We start from the raw sequence: 22408 nt of genomic DNA on the forward strand, positions 1-22408 counted from the left end.
ATTATGACTTTGATTGTGCCCACATACATTTACATACATTGCAGAATAAGGTAACTTCTAATTTTACTTACTTTTTATTTTACTTACTTTTTTTTTTACCAGTATACAGTGTTCATATTGTGTCTGTTCATTTTAATATGTGCTAAACATAACCACTAATATCATTGCATTTCATCATTAAATTAACCACTGAAAAATGGTATAGTGTTTTAATATATTTTGTTTGCGTTCAAAATATTAGCAACCGTTTTTCCAGTGCTATCCTGTGCCTTTTGTCAGTGTACTGTAGTTAAGTTCCATGCAGCATCAATATAAAGATCCATCAGTGTCTCTATAGTCTTTATTCTGTGCTAAATGTAGGTTACAGGAACAAGTCAAGAGGGTGACCGCAGGGTAAATGGACACATGATCAAATACCATTGTCTGATTGACTATATCCAAGCTCTTCCTTAGCCTGTAACAGAGATAGAATAGTTGGAGAGGGAAATGAACGCTGGGTTTAGTGCAGAATACCGGCTAATAAAGTTTTATCACAGTACATTTCAATGGAAAATTGTCTTGCATCACTACAGTACAGCTATACTTTTTGTTTTTACCCCGTTTTACAGTGTCTGGCATTAGGCCAGAGATATATCTAAATCAAAGGCTAAGCAGGGATTTAAAGCTAGGGCCACCTACAGTTTTTAGGACTATCATCTTGTAGTTTGAGTGTGGTTTCGCCATCACTTGTTAGAAAGAATGAGCCTGGAATAAACACCTGTCAATGTACAATTCTAATTGTCAGTAATCACAACGGTTTATGGTAGAGGATTCTGTGGTGACAGTTTTTCCTCCCTTGAAGCAAACCAATTATCTTATTACGAAGAACATTCCTATTTAATGGAGACTGATGGATCCTATTGTAGGTGCTTGTAATTTAGTTCCAATTACGTTTGGTTTCATTCGCCACTAAAAAAGGTTGCCAAATACATATATTGGCCATTCCACTGCCACTAGCACTTTCATTTTCATTATGAGCTGGAAGATAAATAGCACATTCTCATAACTATGGCTCTCAACTGTAACATTATGAAGGGCGTAGCACTGTATGTAAGTCAAGTGATTTGAGTTATCCATTATTTTAGTAGACTATGGTATTTGACTTCAGAAACCTTAAATCAGGAACAGAAAACCCTGGATCCGGGTTTATCTGTGTTGTAAGACTAAAGCTTTAAGTGTTTGATGTCATTTGTGTTTTGGCTTGTGCAATACATTGGAGTAAATCCAGGATTAGACTGCTGTTTATGTCTGTGCTTGAACAGCTTGACATGCATCAGTTATTGATACTCCAAGACTTATGATATGTTTCTGAAACCATTCTTATGTTTCTACCCATTATGCACATACACTGTAAGGCTAAGTTCAGTCTACAGTAAATATGAGGTTTGTACCATTAGTTGTTTTCTCTTAGTTACAAATATGTATTCTTTGCACTAGGTTTATCAAAATTTCTTTGATGAAATAATGTAATGAGATATGACATTAATGATTGAAAAAGTAACAGGCCAGGTGATACTGTGTTTACTACTTTAGAATAAATAATTAAATAAACAAACAATAATAACAGTGCCATTCCATCTCAAGCGGTGGCTGGCATGTCGCCAGCACTGTGCAGAATGCGGTGCATGAGAAATAGAAAATTGCAGTCCCTACAACCTACAGTATTAGGACATACACTATTGATTTTTTAAACGGCCTCAAAGCTCAAGCTGTGTTTAATGAATGACAATAAAAGCAACATGTTTTTATTCATTACATGCTTATATTCAGAATCAGATCTGGCTTTTTTAAAAAAAAAAGATATTTGAACCAACAAATTATTTTGTACGCTCATCAACTTCCAGCACCCTTCATTAATATGGTATCTTCAATGTCAATTGAGCAACAGGTGTGCAATAAATCTTCCAAAGACACTTCAACTGAATTTTTCCATTTTTTTGGAAAGCTAGGAACAGAAACAAGTTTGGCTTAGTTTGGAAATGATAAAAAAGCCCTGTTTCCTTTTTTCAGTTGTAATGTGTCCAAACTTTGACTTTATTTTTCTCTTTGTAGAAACATGGTATGGGTCAGAACATTTAATTGTATTACTTTTTTAAAGTAATTAGTGGCCTTCATATTGTGGCTGTGCTTTTTTTTATTTTCAAGTGTATTTTTGCACAGAACATGGAGTACAGGAAATGAAGCATAAATTAACCAAAAACTATTTGCAACACAAATAGTAGCTAATCACTACCATCTTACCAGGTCCTCTCCATTTAGCTCCTCTATATTATTCCAGGTTGAGTCTTATCTTTGGTCTGTGTTCCCTTATTCCTCAAAACCTCCACTCCTACATTTGGGGGCCTGTGTAATAATGAGCTATTTGTATACTTAAATTAAGGGAGAATCTATTAATTGTCCCTTTCCTGAGGAAGTATCATGCTTAAATGCCAGAAGTGTCTGTGTTCAGTTACAAGTGAAAACTGACAGGGCTTCATATTACTGGTACCAGTGTGTCTGCGCTTGCCCGGGCATGAGCAAATGATTTTAGCTCAGAAAACAAGGAAATGCCCATCTGAACGGGGTATGATGTAGTTTGGCCTTTAAAGTTTTTTTAATCTGAAACATTGGAAATGTGAAAAAAAACATCAAGTTATCAGAAGTGCCCAGCCATTAGAGTGGAGATAGCACAAATGCAAGTTCGATCTGCTTTTATTGTGCCTGAAAAACACAAGCCAAGTTAGTAGAAACAATTGGGGCAACCTTGACCTCCATCGGTTTTACAGTTGTGCCTATTTGCTTTGGGCTGGGCAAGGTTGCCCCAATGGTTTCTTGAAACTTGGCTTGTGTTCTTGATATCTCCACTTTAAATGTCTGGGCACTTTTGATAACTTGGCGTGTTTTCACATTTCCAGTGTGTTTTTGTTTCAGATATCAAATCTTTTTTCACTTATAACACACACACACACACATTACGGGAATAGCAAAATTGCTCAACCTGTATTGAGGTAATGTATTGGTGTTTGGATAGGGTAAATCTAAATAGTAGCCTAGTCTGTTGAAAGGGTTAAGATGTGAATCTGTGTAGCGTAGTGGTTATGTAGCTGGAGTGAAAGTATGACTAGTTAGGGTTCAAATCCTGCCTCTATATACAGACGTGCTCAAATTTGTTGGTACCCCTCCACAAAAAAAGAAGAATGCACAATTTTCTCTGAAATAACTTGAAACTGACAAAAGTAATTGGCATCCGCCATTGTTTATTCCATATTTAATAGAAATCAGACTTTGCTTTTGATTTTTTATTCAACATAATATTGTAAATAAGAAAACAAATGAAAATGGCATGGACAAAAATGATGGGACCCCTAACCTAATATTTTGTTGCACAACCTTTAGAGGCAATCACTGCAATCAAACGTTTTCTGTAGCTCTCAATGAGACTTCTGCACCTGTTAACAGGTAGTTTGGCCCACTCTTCCTGAGCAAACTGCTCCAGCTGTCTCAGGTTTGATGGGTGCCTTCTCCAGACTGCAAGTTTCAGCTCTTTCCATAGATGTTCGATAGGATTCAGATCAGGACTCATAGAAGGCCACTTCAGAATATTCCAATGTTTTGTTCTTATCCATTCTTGGGTGCTTTTAGCTGTGTGTTTTGGGTCATTATCCTGTTGGAGGACCCATGACCTGCGACTGAGACAGAGCTTTCTGACACTGGGCAGTACATTTCGCTCCAGAATGCCTTGATAGTCTTGAGATTTCATTGTGCCCTGCACAGATTCAAGGCACCCTGTGCCAGGCGCAGCAAAGCAGCCCCAAAACATAACCGAGCCTCCTCCATGTTTCACTGTAGGTATGGTGTTCTTTTCTTTGAAAGCTTCATTTTTTCGTCTGTGAACATAGAGCTGATGTGACTTGCCAAAAAGCTCTAGTTTTGACTCATCTGTCCAAAGGACATTCTCCCAGAAGGATTGTGGCTTGTCAATATGCATTTTAGCAAATTCCAGTCTGGCTTTTTTATGTTTTTCTGTCAAAAGTGGAGTCCTCCTGGGTCTTCTTCCATGGAGCTCACTTTCGCTCAAAAAGCGACGGATGGTGCGATCAGAAACTGGCGTACCTTCACCTTGGAGTTCAGCTTGTATCTCTTTGGCAGTTATCCTTGGTTCTTTTTTTACCATTCGCACTATCCTTCTGTTCACTCTGGGGTCGATTTTCCTCTTGCGGCCGCGCCCAGGGAGGTTGGCTACAGTTCCATGGACCTTAAACCTCTTAATAATATTTGCAACTGTTGTCACAGGAACATCAAGCTGCTTGGAGATGGTCTTGTAGCCTTTACCTTTACCATGCTTGTCTATTATTTTCTTTCTGATCTCCTCAGACAACTCTCTCCTTTGCTTTCTCTGGTCCATGTTCAGTGTGGTGCACACAATGATACCAAACAGCACAGTGACTACTTTTTTCTATTTAAATAGGCTGAATGACTGATTACAAGATTGGAGACATGTGTGATACTAATTAAAGAAACTAATTAGTTTGAAATATCACTATAATCCAATTATTTATTATCTTTTCTAAGGGGTACCAACAAATGTGTCCAGGTCATTTTAGAATATCTTTGTAGAATAAGCATTAATTCATCACTTTTCACAGCTTCTTTGCTTTATTCTATGACATACCAAAGGCATGCAAGTATACATGATAAAATAGCTTTTAATTTCATCACCTTTCAGGAGGAATGAAGCATTATTTCAATGAGCTGTAAGGGTACCAACAAATTTGAGCACGTCTGTATATATAGATGCACAATGAAAACGCAAGTCTTTACATCAATAAGTCATTGGGCACATACATAATGTTATTTACATTTTAAATAGTGAGCAGATAGGTTTGTTGATTAGTATTGTTCCTTGGGATAATAAAATACTGAGCTTAAGTCATGTGATTTCATAAAAATGCCAGGTGCTCAGTGTTTGTTATTTGAGTTGAGTTAAAATTGCCAAAATGAGCTGATTTAAGAATCTGTATAAATAGCCATTTGAAAAGACATGGTTTTAATTAACACAAGAACAGCGAAAGATACAACCATGCCCAGCTTGAGTAATGAAGATCGCCGGGTAGCTATCAGCACGATGAGGGCGGCCTGTCTGTGAGAGAAGTTGCCCAGAGAATGAGATGTTTTGCTTCAACAATTAGCAGACTAGTCCAGAGAAACCAGGAAACCGGCTCTGTGAGGGACAGGCCACGTCCTGGAAGGCAGAGGGTCACCACACCGGCCCAGGACCGTCAATAAAGACAACCGTGACCAGCCAACCTTCACCAGCTGGCTGCAGCTGCACAGGAAGAGTGGCGGAGCATCCCACAGCAGTCTATCCAGAGGCTGATCAGGTCTATGCGTCAATGCTGTGTTAATGCTCAGGGAGGTCATACCCGACACTAACTTTGTAATGTTTTCATTTTGACAGTGTGTCACATTTTATACTGAAAACTTTTCATGATTCTTTGAGCTGTATTTATGTTCACATTTTCTGTGATTTTTGTGTGATATCTATGTTTAAAATATTTGATTAAATCCATTAGACATGAATGTTGCATTTCTTTTGTGCATCAGTTGTCTTCATCAAAGCGTATTGAAAGCAGGACTCATTAGATCTATTAAATGCACCTGGTACTCATTGTCATTTAACACCATTATCCGATTACTAGAAATTGTAATCTAGCAATCAATTTATTCAATTCACATTCCAGATACTTAACAATCTGCTATATATTGTAGCGGCGGCGTATCTGGTCCGCAGCAGGAAGAAATGTAGATGGCACAGGATGCAGTTTAAAGCAGTGAAAACTGCTATTTTTATTGAAGTATTGGAACAGCAGGTAAATAGATGCTCTCTTATTAAATGGTTTAGCTCAGATAGACAGTTCCAGGATACACTCCCACACAACTACATGAAAACCACAACATGACCCCAAGTTCCACGCAGGCAGCTCCTAAGTGATCCCCCCGAGCCCTATTGGCTCACACACACAGGGACACATTTACATACACACGGTCCAAACAGCTGGTTGGCGGACCCGAATACACAGTGCAGCCAACACAGATCCCAGCTACATACAGCTGCACTGTGCATGTGACACCCCAGGCATCGCGCCAGCACTGCCTAGACACAAAACGCGCGTTCTACTCACAGACTCACACAGGGTGACACACAAGAAGACAGGACAGCAAATGAGTCTGTAAAAGAGGAATTAAAATCATTCATAACCAGAATATGTGAAATAAGCTCTATTTCTTCAGAGAATTTAACATATAACAGAAAATACAGACGTGTTTCTGTTCTTTATACACTTAAGTCCCTTTCACACTGGTGCTCCTACCCAGGTCCACCCGGGTCAGCAGCGAACTACCTCAGGATGTGGGTCAACGTGCTTTAACCTGGGTCGAGCGAGACAAAATGCTTGATGTGCGTTTGCGTGTGCGCCTGCGTGAAGGTTTTATTTCCGCAAGGAACCTGTGAGCCATTTCTGTTTATTCACAGTTTGCTGACTGAGACACAATATGAGCCAGATTGCTGCAGGGATGGCGTGGAGCGATTAGGACTAATCAACATTTGGGCCGACGATTCAATCCAGAGAAGCTTGGATGGAAGTGTCTGTAACAAGCACATCTTCCAAGCAGGTCAACCCTGCTTCTTCAAAAAGCAGAGTGAAATCATTTAGCCAAGACCCGGGTACAGCATGCCAGTGTGAAAGGGGCTTAAGAGTAGAATTACCACAAAATGATACAACCAGCCAGTGGGAGACTATCATTATAATAGTGTGATGTTTCTTGGAAGCTCATCAGTAATGTTTTATTAACAGTCTGTCATCTGCTTCTAAGAATGTTGTTAAGTATTACACTTTAACAGTTTTCTATGAGTGAAATATTTTTCAATTAACAATTAAAATTTTGAGATGGACCATAAAAACATTAAACATTCGATGTAATGTCTGTATGTTTAAAGATGTGGGAAGTGTTTTTTTCTCAGTGTGTGCTTGTTATCTGCAGTCATCAACGGTGTTGATCCCTGAGAGTTTACCATATTAAAAGCATGTCAAAGTTAAATACAGCACAGTGTAAGCTTTGTAAAGCTCATATAGAGTAGGTATAGGAAAGCATATTAAAAAACACTGCATACCACGGTAAATGCATAGTATAATAATGGGAAAACTGCTAAATTACAATGCACATTTACTGCGGTAATGTTTTTTGGGTTTTTTTAAGAGAAGGGCTGGTCTACCCACACAGAACAACGTCCAAGACATCCAAGCATGAGAATAAATATTTTTAACTATGGGATTATTTATCTGATGACATCAATTGTATGTCTAAGTGTAGGATAGAGCAGTGGTGAAGTCAAGCTGGAACACGCTGGAACACTGTTCCGGTATAGGCAGCTCAGACATCATTGATCTGCCACGACACACACATTGAAGCATTCTGAAAAGACTGTGAAAGACACTTTGTAGACATTCTTGTAGAAGTTAGATAAATGCATGACCCATTATACAACTATGGGCAAACGGTTTGCATCACCCTATAGAATTAACTAATTTTGCTACATTAAGTCGAATGAAACCTGCTGAATAAGGTTATGTTAACATATTTACATACCACTATGTAGTTTTCGATCTACTTAATGAAAAACTGACAAAAAAAGTGACATTTCTCAATCTAACATGAAATACTGTACTACTATTATGGTAATACTGTACTACTATTTTATGTTAAATAAAATATATAAATTATTTAATTGTCTCAATTCATACTAATGCAAAACTACTGGCCATAGCTGAATGTGTTATTTGAAGTTCAGTATACAAATAAAATGTGAATTTGTATATTAATTCTTGTTTAAGATTATTTATACTTTTGTGGTGTTCTGGTACCTTCAGATTTAGGACTACAGCACTGGACAAATGTTTCTGACTTATGCCGTATATAAAGCAGTTTGTCGTATTCAACTGTGGTGGGACCAGTTCTTGATGAAAGCCTGTCCATTATATTTGTAGCTATTACCTTTCCATTATCTTGGTAATTATCCAATAATTTATTGTGCATCAGAATACATGTATTTGTTATTAAAAGTCTGCTTGGTGCATACAATTATGGAGTTTTGGATTGTGTTTAAATTACATTTTAATAAATAACATAACCTTTTTTAGACAAGACATAACCATCTTATCGTAAAGAGAATGTGTTGAAAAAAACCCACAAAATCTATTTCTGTTTCTGTAGGCAGCACTTGTCAGAATGCAGTCTTACCTGCCTTGATGCGACCACCATTTCCTCCTATGCAGCCAACCCTGGACCTAAAACCCTTTCTTCCGTTCCCATTGGATACTGCGGTCAGCCTTTTCCCCAACTTTAGTGCGGTGAGTTAAATCATGCTACATTTGACCTTTTGAAATGCCTGATTATTCCTTGGGCTTGTTTTATTTTTTTTTCTAGATTATATAGGGTTCAAAGCATAAAGAGAACAAATGACAGTGAAGTTGTATTTGCAATAGAACTACCCTGATGCTCCCATGGTTACGATATAGAAGGGTTGGCTGAATACAAAACTGTCTATATAGCCCTCTGTGCAAACAAATTTAATTTGAACCGAGACCTCCAGAGGTGAAAGGCATAAAAGACCAATCAATGATTGACCTATTGAACCACAAAGTACCCTCTAACTGCTCTTTAAAACAGACCTCTCTAAAACATACAAAAATACTCAACAACAACCATGCATGGCTTTACAACTTACTCAGATACTCTTAAAGGCCCCACAGCAAATGAACACTGTATTTCAGTAGTAATCTGTAACAAACCAGTTTCTAGTCAGATAACACCCTCTAGCATGCAGAAGATACAAGGCAGGTTAACTAAACAGCATATCGCATTGCCTTCAGTTTTATCATGGAGTACTGCACCGTATTTCACAATTTTTATAGCTGTTTTTGACTACCACTGTACACTCGTGGGCGACGCCCCACCTGGCTTGGTTTCCATCCGGCTTAAAAAGTCATCACTCTCTCTCCACAGTCATTATTTATGTGACGTAGCACGCACATTCCACGCTCTATAGGAAGTGGTCGTCGAAAACACTGTACAACTTCAAAGGGACGGTAAATCGCCTTCTTATGCCAAAAAGCTGTATAATTGACCAATAACTTTTTTTACATGGAAATATGTCCAGAAGTACATTATGCTGATGAATCTTAAGCAGTGGCAATCCTGTTTGTGACGTAACCCTGGGCAACTTTCTACTATGACTGAAGGCCGTATCAACCAGTCCTTTGTTATCTGAGATCTGCTGGAAGTAGCCATGGCAAGCTTCTTTGACCAAATAGGAAAATAATAAGCATACAGTACGAGGGGCTTAGTGTTTTGTTTTGTTTTTGTTTTTTTTAAGTGACAACATGTATTCAACGTTTCAAATTATTGCCATTTGACTCATAAAAAGTGCTTTATAGTTAAGTTTTTTTTATAAGCAAGGTTCTAAAAATACTGAATCTACTACAAATAAAAAAAATACCCTTTTCAATAAATACATAAATAAATAACGAAGCCCTTACACTTTTTGTTATCTTTGTGATTGGTCATCAGACAGCTGATTGGTGTGCAATGAGGCTACAGCTGATTGCTTAGTCTCATTGCACACTAATCTTAAGCAGCTTCTATTATGGGTACCTTACCAAGGGGGGAAAAAAGTGATGTTTGTACCAAAATATGTATTAAATTAGTATAGCTATGTTATTAATGCAGATATCGACAACATCAGTCTTGAGTCTAATTCACTGAGAAAGATTTGTTTTAAAAGTACGATAACATGAAAAAAATAAAAAGCTGTTAGTTCCACGTATTTTCCAAAAAAAGAAACTACTGGCGAAAGCCTTGCACCGTCCCTGTGGAATTTGGATTCTCATATTTATAATCATCATAGTTATTATTATTATTATTATTATTATTATTATTATTATTATTATTATTATTATAAGAATGTCTTTATATGTGGGTAGGGTAGCCTATTGTAGAAATACTACCGATACTGTACTAAACATTTTGACTGGATAATTTTTATGAACTTCCATTGCTATGCTGAGGATACCCAACTGTATTTGTCCCTAAAGCCAGGAATTTCTTATGTCTGGGTGTTATTAGCTACTTGCCTTACAGACATCAAGCATTGAATGTCACAGAATGTTCTAATGTTGAATTCAGATAAAACAGAGGTTATGCTAGTGGGATCACAGAACCAACTAAAAGGAAATGTGGGATTACATGAGCTCGACCCTTGCAGTCTCTCATCAAAACTTAAACTAGAAATTAAGAGTTTGGGGGTCATCTTTGATCCTGATCTATCATTTGAGACTCATATTAGGGAAGTTACAAAAGTGTCTTTTTACCATTTGAGAAATATAGCCAAACTTAGACCAATTATTTCCTTATCTGATGCCGAGAGACTAATGAATGCCTTTGTCTCACCTAGAATTGATTATTGTAAAATACTTTTTTCTGGTGTCCCAAAACGTGTGGTATCCCGCTTGCAGCTTGTTCAGAATGCCGCTGCTAGAATTCTGACTTAAACCAGGAAAAGTGAACATATTACTCCTGTCTTGGCCTCTTTACACTGGCTACCTGTGCAGTATAGCATTGATTTTAAGATGTTGCTGTTAACTTACAAGGCCCTGAATGGATTAGCACCTAGTTATTTTCAGGAGTTACTGACCCTGTATCTTCCAAACCGGGATGTGGGGCTGCTGGTTATTCCTAGGGTCAACAAAAGCAACACGAGAGGTAGGGCTTTTTCTTGTAGAGCTCTGAAATTATGGAATGCTGTGCCTTCGTTTGTCAGGGAAGCTGGGACCGTTACAGTTTTCAAGTCAAGACTAAAAGCACACTTTTATAAAATGGCTTAGTGGGTTTTAATATAACTTTAAAATTGCTGCTTTTGTATTATTATGTGTATACTGTTATTTAAATGGTCTGACTGTGGCAGTTGTATGTGTGACATGCTATACAAATGTATTGTGGTTTTTCTGCTATGTACTGTACAGTGCTTTGCGATACTTTTGTATAAATGCAATAAATAATAATAATAATAATAATATCATTAACCTAAATGCTGGTATTTTAGCTTCATTCGATCAGAATTGCTGAAGCTATGGTTCTGTAGGATAATAAATATGCAGTGAAAACATGTTTAATACAGCGCTTTCTTATTTATTTGTATTTGTGTAACACTATCTCGGTTTTTTTATTACATTTTTTCAGTGGCCAAATGAGACAGGCTGCACTTGCGGTGTTTCAACACAAACTTATAACTTTGTGGAAACCCAGTTTAAGAAAACTGCACAATATCTCAAGGCCAAATTGGAAGTCAGACATTTAAATATACCCTCCCATATTTAAATATTAATTAGGTTATTTTCATATGGCTAAAAGAAAACTACATGGAAACACACACAACCAAAAGTACTACCAAAATAGAGTGAAAAAAGGGTGAGACTTTTTTTTTCTTTTTTTAATTTCCATGGAAACTGCCCCATTGCCAGCGTAAAACAGGCTCAGACAACAGCAACAGGAAGTTGGGATTAACAAAAAACATATTTGACATAACACTGAGAGAGACAGAGGCAGAGGATTCCAAAATACAAAATATGATAAGTATCTTTTAATCTAATCTGAAGTGTAATAAACACACCTATAATAGGACAAAAAGTATTAATGGACACAGGCATTATCATTTGTAATATCAGACTTTACTTAAGCACTTTATTTAAAAAAAAAAAAAATGGGAACCTTGAAATAGTCTGTAAACCTTGTAAGTCTGTAAGAGGTTTTGTGAAAAAGGAAAATGATTTTGGCAGGCTTTTCTGTGCCTTTTGAAAAGTGTTGAGTGAGTGACAATGATGCAACCATGCTGAAATCCATCTGAAATATTAGGGGAATATCTCAACATAATGCAATATGTTACAAAACCTTATTGTATTGTACAAGTATTAAGTATTCTATAATACACATGCTTTAATTCTGAAAAAATGGTTTTATTAATGATTTATTCCATTGAAAGAGTGACATCACACATGTTTTTAATAACTATAGGTATGTCAATGAAATCAGTTGTTTTCAACATAATTTATAAAAAGATAAATAAAGTGTCAATTGATATGGTTTCTGCTAAGTTTGTTTTATTTCTGTATCTTGGTTACTATGGTTCCTGGAACACTGCACCCTGTCGGGGAGATTTTGGGCCTGATTTTGGAAAGGGGTTTCGATGGAAATGGCAAAGTCAGCTGAATTTTTCCACCTTTTAATCCGTTGAAAATTACCTTCCTATTTTCTGAAGTGGACCTCCGTTTTACCCGCCGGTAGATCAGATTTCATGCATCATTTTCTGCGGTTCTTTGAAGAATTAAATAAATAAGTAATGAGCATTAAATTATGTCATCCGCCAAAATAATGGTTCAGGTGTCACTGGAAATAAGTTAGGTAGTGTAATGGAATTTTTATAACATTGCAATTGCTTAGTTTACTCAATAGTAAACAAATAGGTTTTAAGATAACAATATTGGTTGTAATGTTAAGTTTAAGTAGAGACCTGTCCCGAGTCAATAGGACGAGTAGAACACGAGCTATAAGAAATAATATCTTTATGTTTATTAAGTATAAAAAGTATAATTTGCAGTATACTGAACTGACTGTTCCTTGGAACTCGCGGGGGGGGGGAACCATCCCCCACCGACAGCCAATCAGAGACTTACTATTAATCTCCCATTCGGATGAACCAATGAGGATCTAAAAGTAAACAACTTTGTGGGTAACAAGGAGCAACCAGTGTGAACTAATTTTAGCTGTCATGTCTAGCGTGTACTTGTCTTATGACTGTTCTATGATTCTCCGAAATGGAGATAATTTCTTGTTCTATAGCCTGACTGTGACCCTATATGGTCTCCACTTCCTTTAAGTTTTATAACCAATCCTTATATGGTTACACTGTTTAGTTTCCTTCTTCTGTATGATGTTCCAGAAAACTATATAAGCTGCATTTAAAATTAGCTCGGTGTGCGATTCTGCGATTGCGAACAGAGTCTGTGTCACTCTGTTGAACGCTCCCGTTTGCAAACTTATTAAACATGTTCTGAACAAGAACTACAACGTCTCCTCATTGAGTCAACACGCGGACTGGGATAAAGAACCTGGAAGAATAACCCCTTACCATACTTAGGTTCAAGGGAGGTTGAAACTTCCATTACAGTAGGAAATAAGTTAGCAGTTGCCTTTTTGAGCCTTTCTACGCATGCGCGAATCTTAGAACTTAAAGGCAAGGTTAAGCCGTCGCCATTTTCTGTCTGTGAGTGTGAACTTCAATTCAGAACACTGTTATTGCGATCTTTCCATTGTGTCTAGTAAATTGTTTTACTCTTAAAAATGTTGGCAGGATCTTTATTAAAAGCTACATTATATGTGGTAAACATCGAAAACACGTTGTTGTAATATTAATAAGATGTTTTTGATATTATTATTTAATAATAGGTTAACTTTAGGCTGCGTAGTTTACAAAGATTACATTTATCGCTGGCTACTTTATATTATAGGTTTTGTTTGTACATGTACTTGCAATATATTTGCAAATATTAGCAAAAGAGAAATAACTACAGTACATGCATTTTTTTGTATATGGGTTATGACATAAGCAGAAATAATTTATCACTTGTGCGATTTATTTTTATGTGCCATATATTTGTGTTTAAAATGTAATAATAATAGTTTCTAATACGACATATTATCTATTATTTAATAATAGGTGTTAAGTTTAATTCCCATTTTACAAAGACGTGGCAAACTCACCAGTTGTCATTTTAAATGTGTAATCGCCGCGGATATTTAGGTTTTCTCGAAACGCTATACATATGCCTACTTTTTTTTTATTAACAAAGCAGCACCTTAGTTTGTCGCATTTGTGACAAGCTGATTTTAGCATGTGGTGCCTCTGAGAATTTACAGATATTCATTTTTAGGACATTTTCAAAACCGTTCTATACAAGCTTCTAACACACGTACACAGTGTCATTCTGGACATGCTTGTGAAAAAAGATCAGCATGACACCCGAGCGCAAGTCAATCTGAACGCCTACTGTAAATAAAAAACATATACAAGGTGGCACAGTTGAATCGGTGACTTGAATTATAATAATACATTTAACATTGTTTTAATCCAAAAGTTATAATCCAACGTGTGTCTAAAAGCAAACGGTAGCCACTTCCCGGTGTAAAATACAAATGCCCTCATTGTACCGTAACCACAAAAATACAGGTTACAGTAGAACCCTGCATCGGGTCCGGTATCCGCGGGTGGCCCAGCAAAAGCGGGTCGGGTTCGGGTGGAATGTGAACTTTTTCGGGGTTTGCGGTTCAAGTGCGGGTAAAAAAAAAGTAATTTTCAGGTCTGAATTTGAATCACCAAAAATGTTTTCTGTCCTTTCAGCGTAATCGTCTGTGACCCTTCCCCAAATAACGTATTAATAGGTAAATGTACTGGTATCTGCTGCACTAAAGCAGGAGGTGTTTAGGGAGGAGTCAGCTGACTAAGCAGTGTTCTCGCTTGTTTGATACGTCGCAAGATCCTTTTATCGTGCCTGCTTGGTGTTATTAAAAATGTTTGTGAACAACGTGAAACAAAAGATAGCGCAGGGTTTATGTGTAGAATTCTCTTGGAATCATAGCGAATGAAAATAATGAACATGTGAGTGACTGGATTCGTTGCTTGTAAAACATGTCATTATGTTTTTGTGAACAACTGGTACATCTTTGTGAAAGCACAGGTGTAGCTCCATTTCGACTGGTGGCACGAAAGGAATAGACAGATATGTTATAGTAAAGTAAGCAGAAATAGTTAATGTTACAATGTTAAAATATATGCAGACCACTAGAGAAAGCTACCATGCTGTAAACATGAGAGCGTGAGAGTTTTGCAGAGCATTTTTCCCCTGAAATGATGAGTACATCTGAAAACTTTTCTTATGCCTGTCAAATTTGGGCAGTCAGATCCGTGAGAATAAAGTATGCTATTATACAATAAGGTAATTATATATATATATATATATATATATATATATATATATATATATATATATATATATATATAGGCCCTACATTTAAAATAAGCTTTGTATGCACGTGCCTTTGATACCGTTTTCAGTTTAACGCAATAAGGTATCAGTTAATATGCTTTAAATATAAATAATGAATTGTCAATTATCACACAATTAAACTGTTCTGTGCCTATGCAGCAATGTCGGCATCTTAAAATGAATGCAAATATGATCTGCCAGTTTGAAATGTGCACAAAAAGATATGACATCAGATTTATCTTTACTTAAATATGTTAGCATGACTCACACTGGTGTAATAAAGACGTGTCGTTCTTTTTGTACAGGGATCCCTTTATATTCTGGTATTTATTTGACACTGAATTCCACATATTAGATTAGTAAATAAGGGTTTATACAGCTATGGACAAAAGTTTTGCATCACCTAGAATTTTAGGATTGAGACATAATTCAGATATTTCATTTAACATAATGTAATCAATAAAACTACAATTTATACTGTAATCAATGAGTCTACCGGAAGCCATACTAGTAGTACAGTATTTCATGTTAGATTGAGAAATGTCACATTTTTTAAGGATATGGAAAATTACACAGCTGTTTGTAATTTAATATGTGACGGTAACATTATTCAGCAGGTTTCATTCGACTTTATGAAGCAAAATTAGTTAATTGTACAGGGTGATGCAAAAGTTTGGCCAGATCTGTAGGTTAGTCCTCATTATCGATCTAAATTGTTGCATTTGTTTCTGATTAGTCAAACCTATTACCGGTACATTCGTATGGTACGCTGCAATCAGGATTAAGTTAGTACAGATGTGTAAGATTTTCTGGTCTACATTTTATTCCACTTGATGTGGACTCAGTCACTGGTATGCTGCAATTGACCCATGGTATTTAGTTTGTTTCTCAATACCAGATTTAAGCCTAGGAATACTTTTCTTCAATGCTGCTGTGATAATATGTCTTGTGCAACATGTTGGGTTAGCTTTTAAATCTGTGGTAAAATGTTAAGTGCACATGAACCAATTTTATATCACCTCGCTTAATATCATACCCTGTTTATTATCATGATTTTTCAAAAACCACTCACCATAGGTTCTTTGAGAAATTACCTCTGAATTATCCTCTCACAAACCCGCTTATGTCACGCTTTGTGCAACCTGTCATATACTGCGTGCCCGGGCTTTACTAACCACAGGATATAATACATTTTTAATGCAACTAACAACCAATAATCATCTCGGCTGATAAACTGACATTTTGTGCAGCTTGTCAGATGCTGCGTGGGCGGTCTTAACGGGATATAGTTCAGTTACAAAACACCAACGTCGACAGATTTTTAACAAATGCACACAAGTGCAGCTTGTCAAATGCTGCATGGGTGGTCTTAACGGGATACAGTTCAGTTACAAAACACCAACGTCGACAGATTTTTAACAAATGCACACAAAAAAACACCAAGTGCAACGTCTAATTGATAGCTCTCTCCAGTTGCCTTTTTTATATAATGACACAAACTGTTTCGTTCTAATTGTTACAAAACGTATTTGTCCTGTAGTAAACTATATGCATTTGTTTAAATGTAAAGAACAACTAAATGCACAGTATTAAAACACTGCTCTTTAATTCACTGTTAGTTAGAACCACTATAAGTTAGAAACAGTAATACAGATTTTGTGAATAGTTGTGTATGACTAAAAATGTACACACAGTGTAATTTTGGGGGGGTAAATGTGAAAAAGTAATTTTGCTGTAGTGGTTAGAGTTTCCATCACTTTGCCTCAACCATATTTGTAAAGTTTGGGCAAAACGTAAAGAATTTTAGAGAAGTTCGAAATGCCTCTGTGGGGCAAATTGATTAATTTTCACCAGCAAATACTTAACACAAACACACTTAAAACTATCCAAAATGGGTGTGTGCTTGTGCCCGCATAGAGGGTGGGGTCAGTCTGTGCTGGGCCGGCGTAACCATATAGGCAGAACAGGCCGCCGCCAGGTGGCAAATTGAAGGGGGCGGCAAAAAACGGTACATAATCACATTTCTTTAATCGTAACATTTTCAACATCTTGGATCACTGTTTCTTGTTCTGCAAAAGTTATTGCTGATGTTACGGAACCATATCATGAGCAGTGGTGTAGTCCTAAATCTGGAAGCACGGGAACGCTGGGGGGACGGTGTGATCACGCCAGTGCGGTGTCACGCAAAACCTGGTCTACCCTGGCTTGAGCCCGTTGCTGAGCAAAGGACACACTGAAGTTCCTTAAGTATTCAAATGGGGTGGGGCATTTTGGATTTCATTTAATTACCCTGCCAATGATTCTTATAAAAGGACGTTGCTAATACAGGATAATCTAAACGTTTTACTGATTTTGTATCTCTGAAATTCTCCAATGACTGTCCTGATCTCGCCAAGTCAATTAGATTTGGCGAGAAATTCGCTAAATTGGCAACACTGTTTGAAGGCGCAGAAAAAAATATTTGATTTCCGCACGGCTTATTATTGCCTTGACACAACAAGGAAAAGTCATCGCTTCATCGGTGCCCAGGCACTGAAATTAGAGCGGTTGTGTGCCATTTAAGCATTTTTATAACACATCGGTAAAGATTCTTTAATTCTTTAAAGTTAATTTTTAAATCAAGGATCTGCCTAGAAAAAAGTACAGGAGGATTTGCTTTGCACGATTATATGATCACTAACCTACACGTTAGATACCAGTTTTATAGTAGTTAAGGAACGCAATACGATACTGTACAAATAAGGTACAATGAAAATACGATGTGTTTGAAGTAACCTGCGTATCCTGTATAAATTGTTATTTATAACTCTAAGCTCATGCATGGTGGTAGAATCCATTGATCATAAATGTTGTCACTGTAGAGATGACAGTAGATGTCACTACCATTTGTAACCAGAGTGATGATTGTATATAGTTGTATATAGTTTTGTAATCTGGTGTATAATAATTTGTTGATATATATATATCACAATTCTTGTGCCGGCCCTGAGTCTGTGGGACATGGGTCTGTGCAGAACTGCAGATCGAGACTGGAGTACAAGTCAGTGAGCACAGGTGTGCACTACACAGGTCATGCTGTCCCGATGCAGCCGGCTTGTGAGAGGTGAGGCTTATGCTTCAGCCTCCAAGGCGGGGGGGATAGAACACCAACCCCTATATCTTCTGATGTGATTTCTCAACACAGACATACAGTACTGCAGAATGATGAATACCAAAATGTTTCCCTTTATGAAAATGCACACAGGCAGTGTTGGCCTTGGCACCTGGCCACTAGATTTGTTTTATGTCTGTACAATGAAGCGGTGCCCTTATCTGCCAAAAGACCTGTTACAAATAAACACTGACACGCACGAATTACATTATAAAGCTCACGTAATTCCATGGGGATATGTAATACCAGTTTGTTCCAGAAAAGCATGCTCTACTGTACCTTTGTTTACTTATCAGGGAACATTAAAATATAATGTAGTAACACATAATATGATGCGTCTGGTAAATAGGGTAAGTATAGTGAACTAGAACAAAGCGATAGCTTTTTGTAATATAGAATATAATTCAAAAGGCCCTTTGCTGATGTACAACTATGCGCAATGTTATCAGGCACAGTGTGTGCTTGGAATAAAAGACAGTTAACATTAATTGTTTCTAGTGGGGCCAAATAAGCTGCTATGTGGACAGCATTGTAATATGATAAAACATACAATATGATGTCTTCAAGATTGTCCAGGAGTCTCCAATTATTTCCCACCAGTTGTAAAAGTGAGCGATTTGTAACATTATAATCTTGTTGTTGATTAGTGTTGCATAATAACAGAACTAACTGTGATAGATAGTAGATGTAGTAGATTCATTGATTACAGATTAAATGTTTGAGAATTTTTAGGAATGTATCACACCCAGTTAAAGCTACAGTAACGTAAGTGTTAAAGAGTCTGTTTAAAAAGCTGGTTTCTCTGGAATATTCCTATTTCTGGAAGGATACAAAATTATTTTACAGCCAATTAGAAATCAACACATGTGATTTATTCTTACCGGACACTTCCCCTCTGTGTTATTTTGCCACACCAGCTCCACCTTCCAGGGTTTTAAAACTTTACAGCTAACTCTGTTACATGAATACCAGTACAGTACTAGATCTTACATTTAATACTACAAGATTAGGAAGAGAGCCAGATTAACTGCAGAAACATTTGTAATGTAGACCATGGTAAGTGACCTGTTTGATTTAATTATATAAATCCACCACTGTCGCTACTACTGCTTCTTCAGCAATTCATATTTTGTAAACTGTTTCAGTTCATGTTATTAGTGTGTTGACCTGTAACCTAATATGGCTGTTATATTGTGTATGAGACTTTTTTGGACTTCTGAATGATAAAGACATAAGAACATAAGAAAGTTTACAAACGAGAGGAGGCCATTCGGCCCATCTTGCTCGTTTCGTTGTTTGTAACTTATTGATCCCAGAATCTCATCAAGCAGCTTCTTGAAGGATCCCAGGGTGTCGGCTTCAACAACATTACTGGGGAGTTGGTTCCAGACTCTCACAATTCGCTGTGTTAAAAAGTGCCTCCTATTTTCTGTTCTGAATGCCCCTTTATCTAATCTCCATTTGTGACCCCTGGTCCTTGTTTCTTTTTTCAGGTCGAAAAAGTCCCCTGGGTCGACATCGTGTGTTTAACTGGGGTCGTGAGCGTGACCGAGGACCACAGTGTCTTTAACTGGGGTCGTGAGCGTGACCGTGGACCACCGTGTGTTTAACTGGGGTCGTGAGCGTAACCGAGGACCACCGTGTGTTTAACTGGGGTCGTGAGCGTGACCGAGGACCACAGTGTCTTTAACTGGGGTCGTGAGCGTGACCGAGGACCACCGTGTGTTTAACTGGAGTCGTGAGCGTGACCGTGGACCACCGTGTGTTTAACTGGGGTCGTGAGCGTGACCGTGGACCACCGTGTGTTTAACTGGGGTCGTGAGCGTGACCGTGGACCACCGTGTGTTTAACTGGGGTCGTGAGCGTGACCAAGGACCACCGTGTGTTTAACTGGGGTCGTGAGCGTGACCGAGGACCACCGTGTGTTTAACTGGGGTCGTGAGCGTGACCGTGGACCACCGTGTGTTTAACTGGGGTCGTGAGCGTGACCGAGGACCACCGTGTGTTTAACTGGGGTCGTGAGCGTGACCGAGGACCACCGTGTGTTTAACTGGGGTCGTGAGCGTGACCGTGGACCACCGTGTGTTTAACTGGGGTCGTGAGCGTGACCGAGGACCACCGTGTGTTTAACTGGGGTCGTGAGCGTGACCGAGGACCACCGTGTGTTTAACTGGGGTCGTGAGCGTGACCGAGGACCACCGTGTGTTTAACCGAGATCCTTGGTGTATAGTAAAGGGATTCATTTAGGGGATTTCAATCCCACAAAAGTAAACTAAGTTTGTATCAGGGAGAAGGTTCCTGGAGCGGGACCTCAGTTATAGTGGGAGCAGCACTCGGCTGGTGTTTGGCCAGCTTTTGTTTTATTAGCTGTTTTTTCCCCACAATGTTTTGTTTCGTATTTTTGTATTTATTTGTTTCATGTACACTGTGTTTGTGTATGTCCTACCAGTGCTGGTACTCTGTGGCAGCCATCTACCACTGTAGCTGCCTGCAGTTGTTCAATAAAACCTGGAGCCTGAGCAGCGTTTTCAATCTCAACCTCTATGTCTCTCTCGTCTATCAGCAGATACCCACACAGTAACAACACCCCTGTTACAGCTTGGTATATGGAATTTTACACCTCTGGCGAAACACTAGCTCAGTCATCAATCATCCTAACCACCATTTATGAGATCAGTGTAGGTGTTTTTTTGCTGGATTATTTAGTTTTCAGGTTTGCATATACGGGACATGGAAGGAGAGAAAAAAAATCTATACCTTGCATGTGTTACTGTCTCGTGGCCACAAAATACCTATGTCGTGCACACATATATTTATATTGGCTCAGTGAAGGTCTTTTTAATTATATTACTTCAGCATTGCTGGTTTTGCACACATTATATTGTATTTATGTCTGTGAAAAGTTTAGATGTTGTCTTTCATTTTAGTTTATATAATGTTATATTTTTATTTAGTTTAATTTAAACATTTCACAAGAATAAAATGCTTGAGGTAAGTAGTACTGTCATAGTGCTAGCTGTACTACAGCTTCCGAGAGTACTGTAAATAAACACTAGTATGGTTGGTATCTTAATCAAAGAAGCAAAAATAGGAGAAAGAGAGAACAAAGAGAGTACCAGGGCAATATAATTGCATTTGGAAATACTTTTCAGAAAACTAGCTTATCAACAATGAAGAACAGCACTCCCTCGAAATCCAAGCAACAACAGGATCTAGGGTAGGGAACTGGGCTGGCTGTTGAAAAAGATACTGTCATTAAGGATTAGCTGTTCATTCCTTTTGGGGAAAATATGGCTTGTTTGTTTGTACAGTATTTTGTATTAGTATGCAAATTCTTTGTTTTATTTCAAGTGGTGCAAACTTTGCACTGGAGCAAATGTTGTTTTGGTTTTGAATGGATTTGAATGAATGAATCTGCTTTGCTTAGTGTTTAAAATTAAATAATGGTACTGAGAAACCCCAAGATTGTTGTGTGCTGGAGCCCTGCTTCAGTGCAATGGGATTGAAATACAATTCCTATAGTTTTTTAAATGGATAGATTGTTGTATGTGCAATTATTATGACAGCCCCACAGTGTTAAAAAGAATATATATATATATATATATATATATATATATATATATATATATATATATATATATACACACACATACAGTACTGTGCAAAAGTTTTAGGCAGGTGTGAAAAAATGCTGTAAAGTAAGAATGCTTTCAAAAATAGACATGTTAATAGATTATATTTATCAATTAACTAAATGCAAAGTGAGTGAACAGAAGAAAAATCTAAATCAAATCCATATTTGGTGTGACCACCCTTTGCCTTCAAAACAGCATCAATTCTTCTAGGTACACTTGCACAAAGTCAGGGATTTTGTAGGCATATAGTCAGGTGTATGATTAAACAATTATACCAAACAGGTGCTAATGATCATCAATTCAATATGTAGGTTGAAACACAATCATTAACTGAAACAGAAACAGCTGTGTAGGAGGAATAAAACTGGGTGAGGAACAGCCAAACTCAGCTAACAAGGTGAGGTTGCTGAAGACAGTTTACTGTCAAGAGTCATACACCATGGCAAGAC

The 22408-nt window shown here is 37.6% G+C and overlaps 1 protein-coding gene across 6 annotated transcripts in view; it reads left to right on the plus strand.

The window, feature by feature from the left end:
- LOC117399694 (zinc finger protein 385D-like) overlaps window positions 1–22408 on the plus strand; it is a 172559-nt gene that overhangs the window by 77975 nt on the left and 72176 nt on the right. For all 6 annotated transcript variants that reach the window (XM_059022935.1, XM_033999031.3, XM_059022936.1 and 3 more), the window contains exon 2: window positions 8290–8426. In XM_059022935.1, coding sequence (XP_058878918.1) covers window positions 8325–8426 — 102 coding nt within the window. In that variant the 5' untranslated portion in view covers window positions 8290–8324. The remainder of the gene's footprint in view (window positions 1–8289; window positions 8427–22408) is intronic.

This window comes from Acipenser ruthenus, chromosome 4 (genome assembly GCF_902713425.1).
Source record: "Acipenser ruthenus chromosome 4, fAciRut3.2 maternal haplotype, whole genome shotgun sequence".
NCBI classification, from domain to species: Eukaryota; Metazoa; Chordata; class Actinopteri; order Acipenseriformes; family Acipenseridae; genus Acipenser; species Acipenser ruthenus.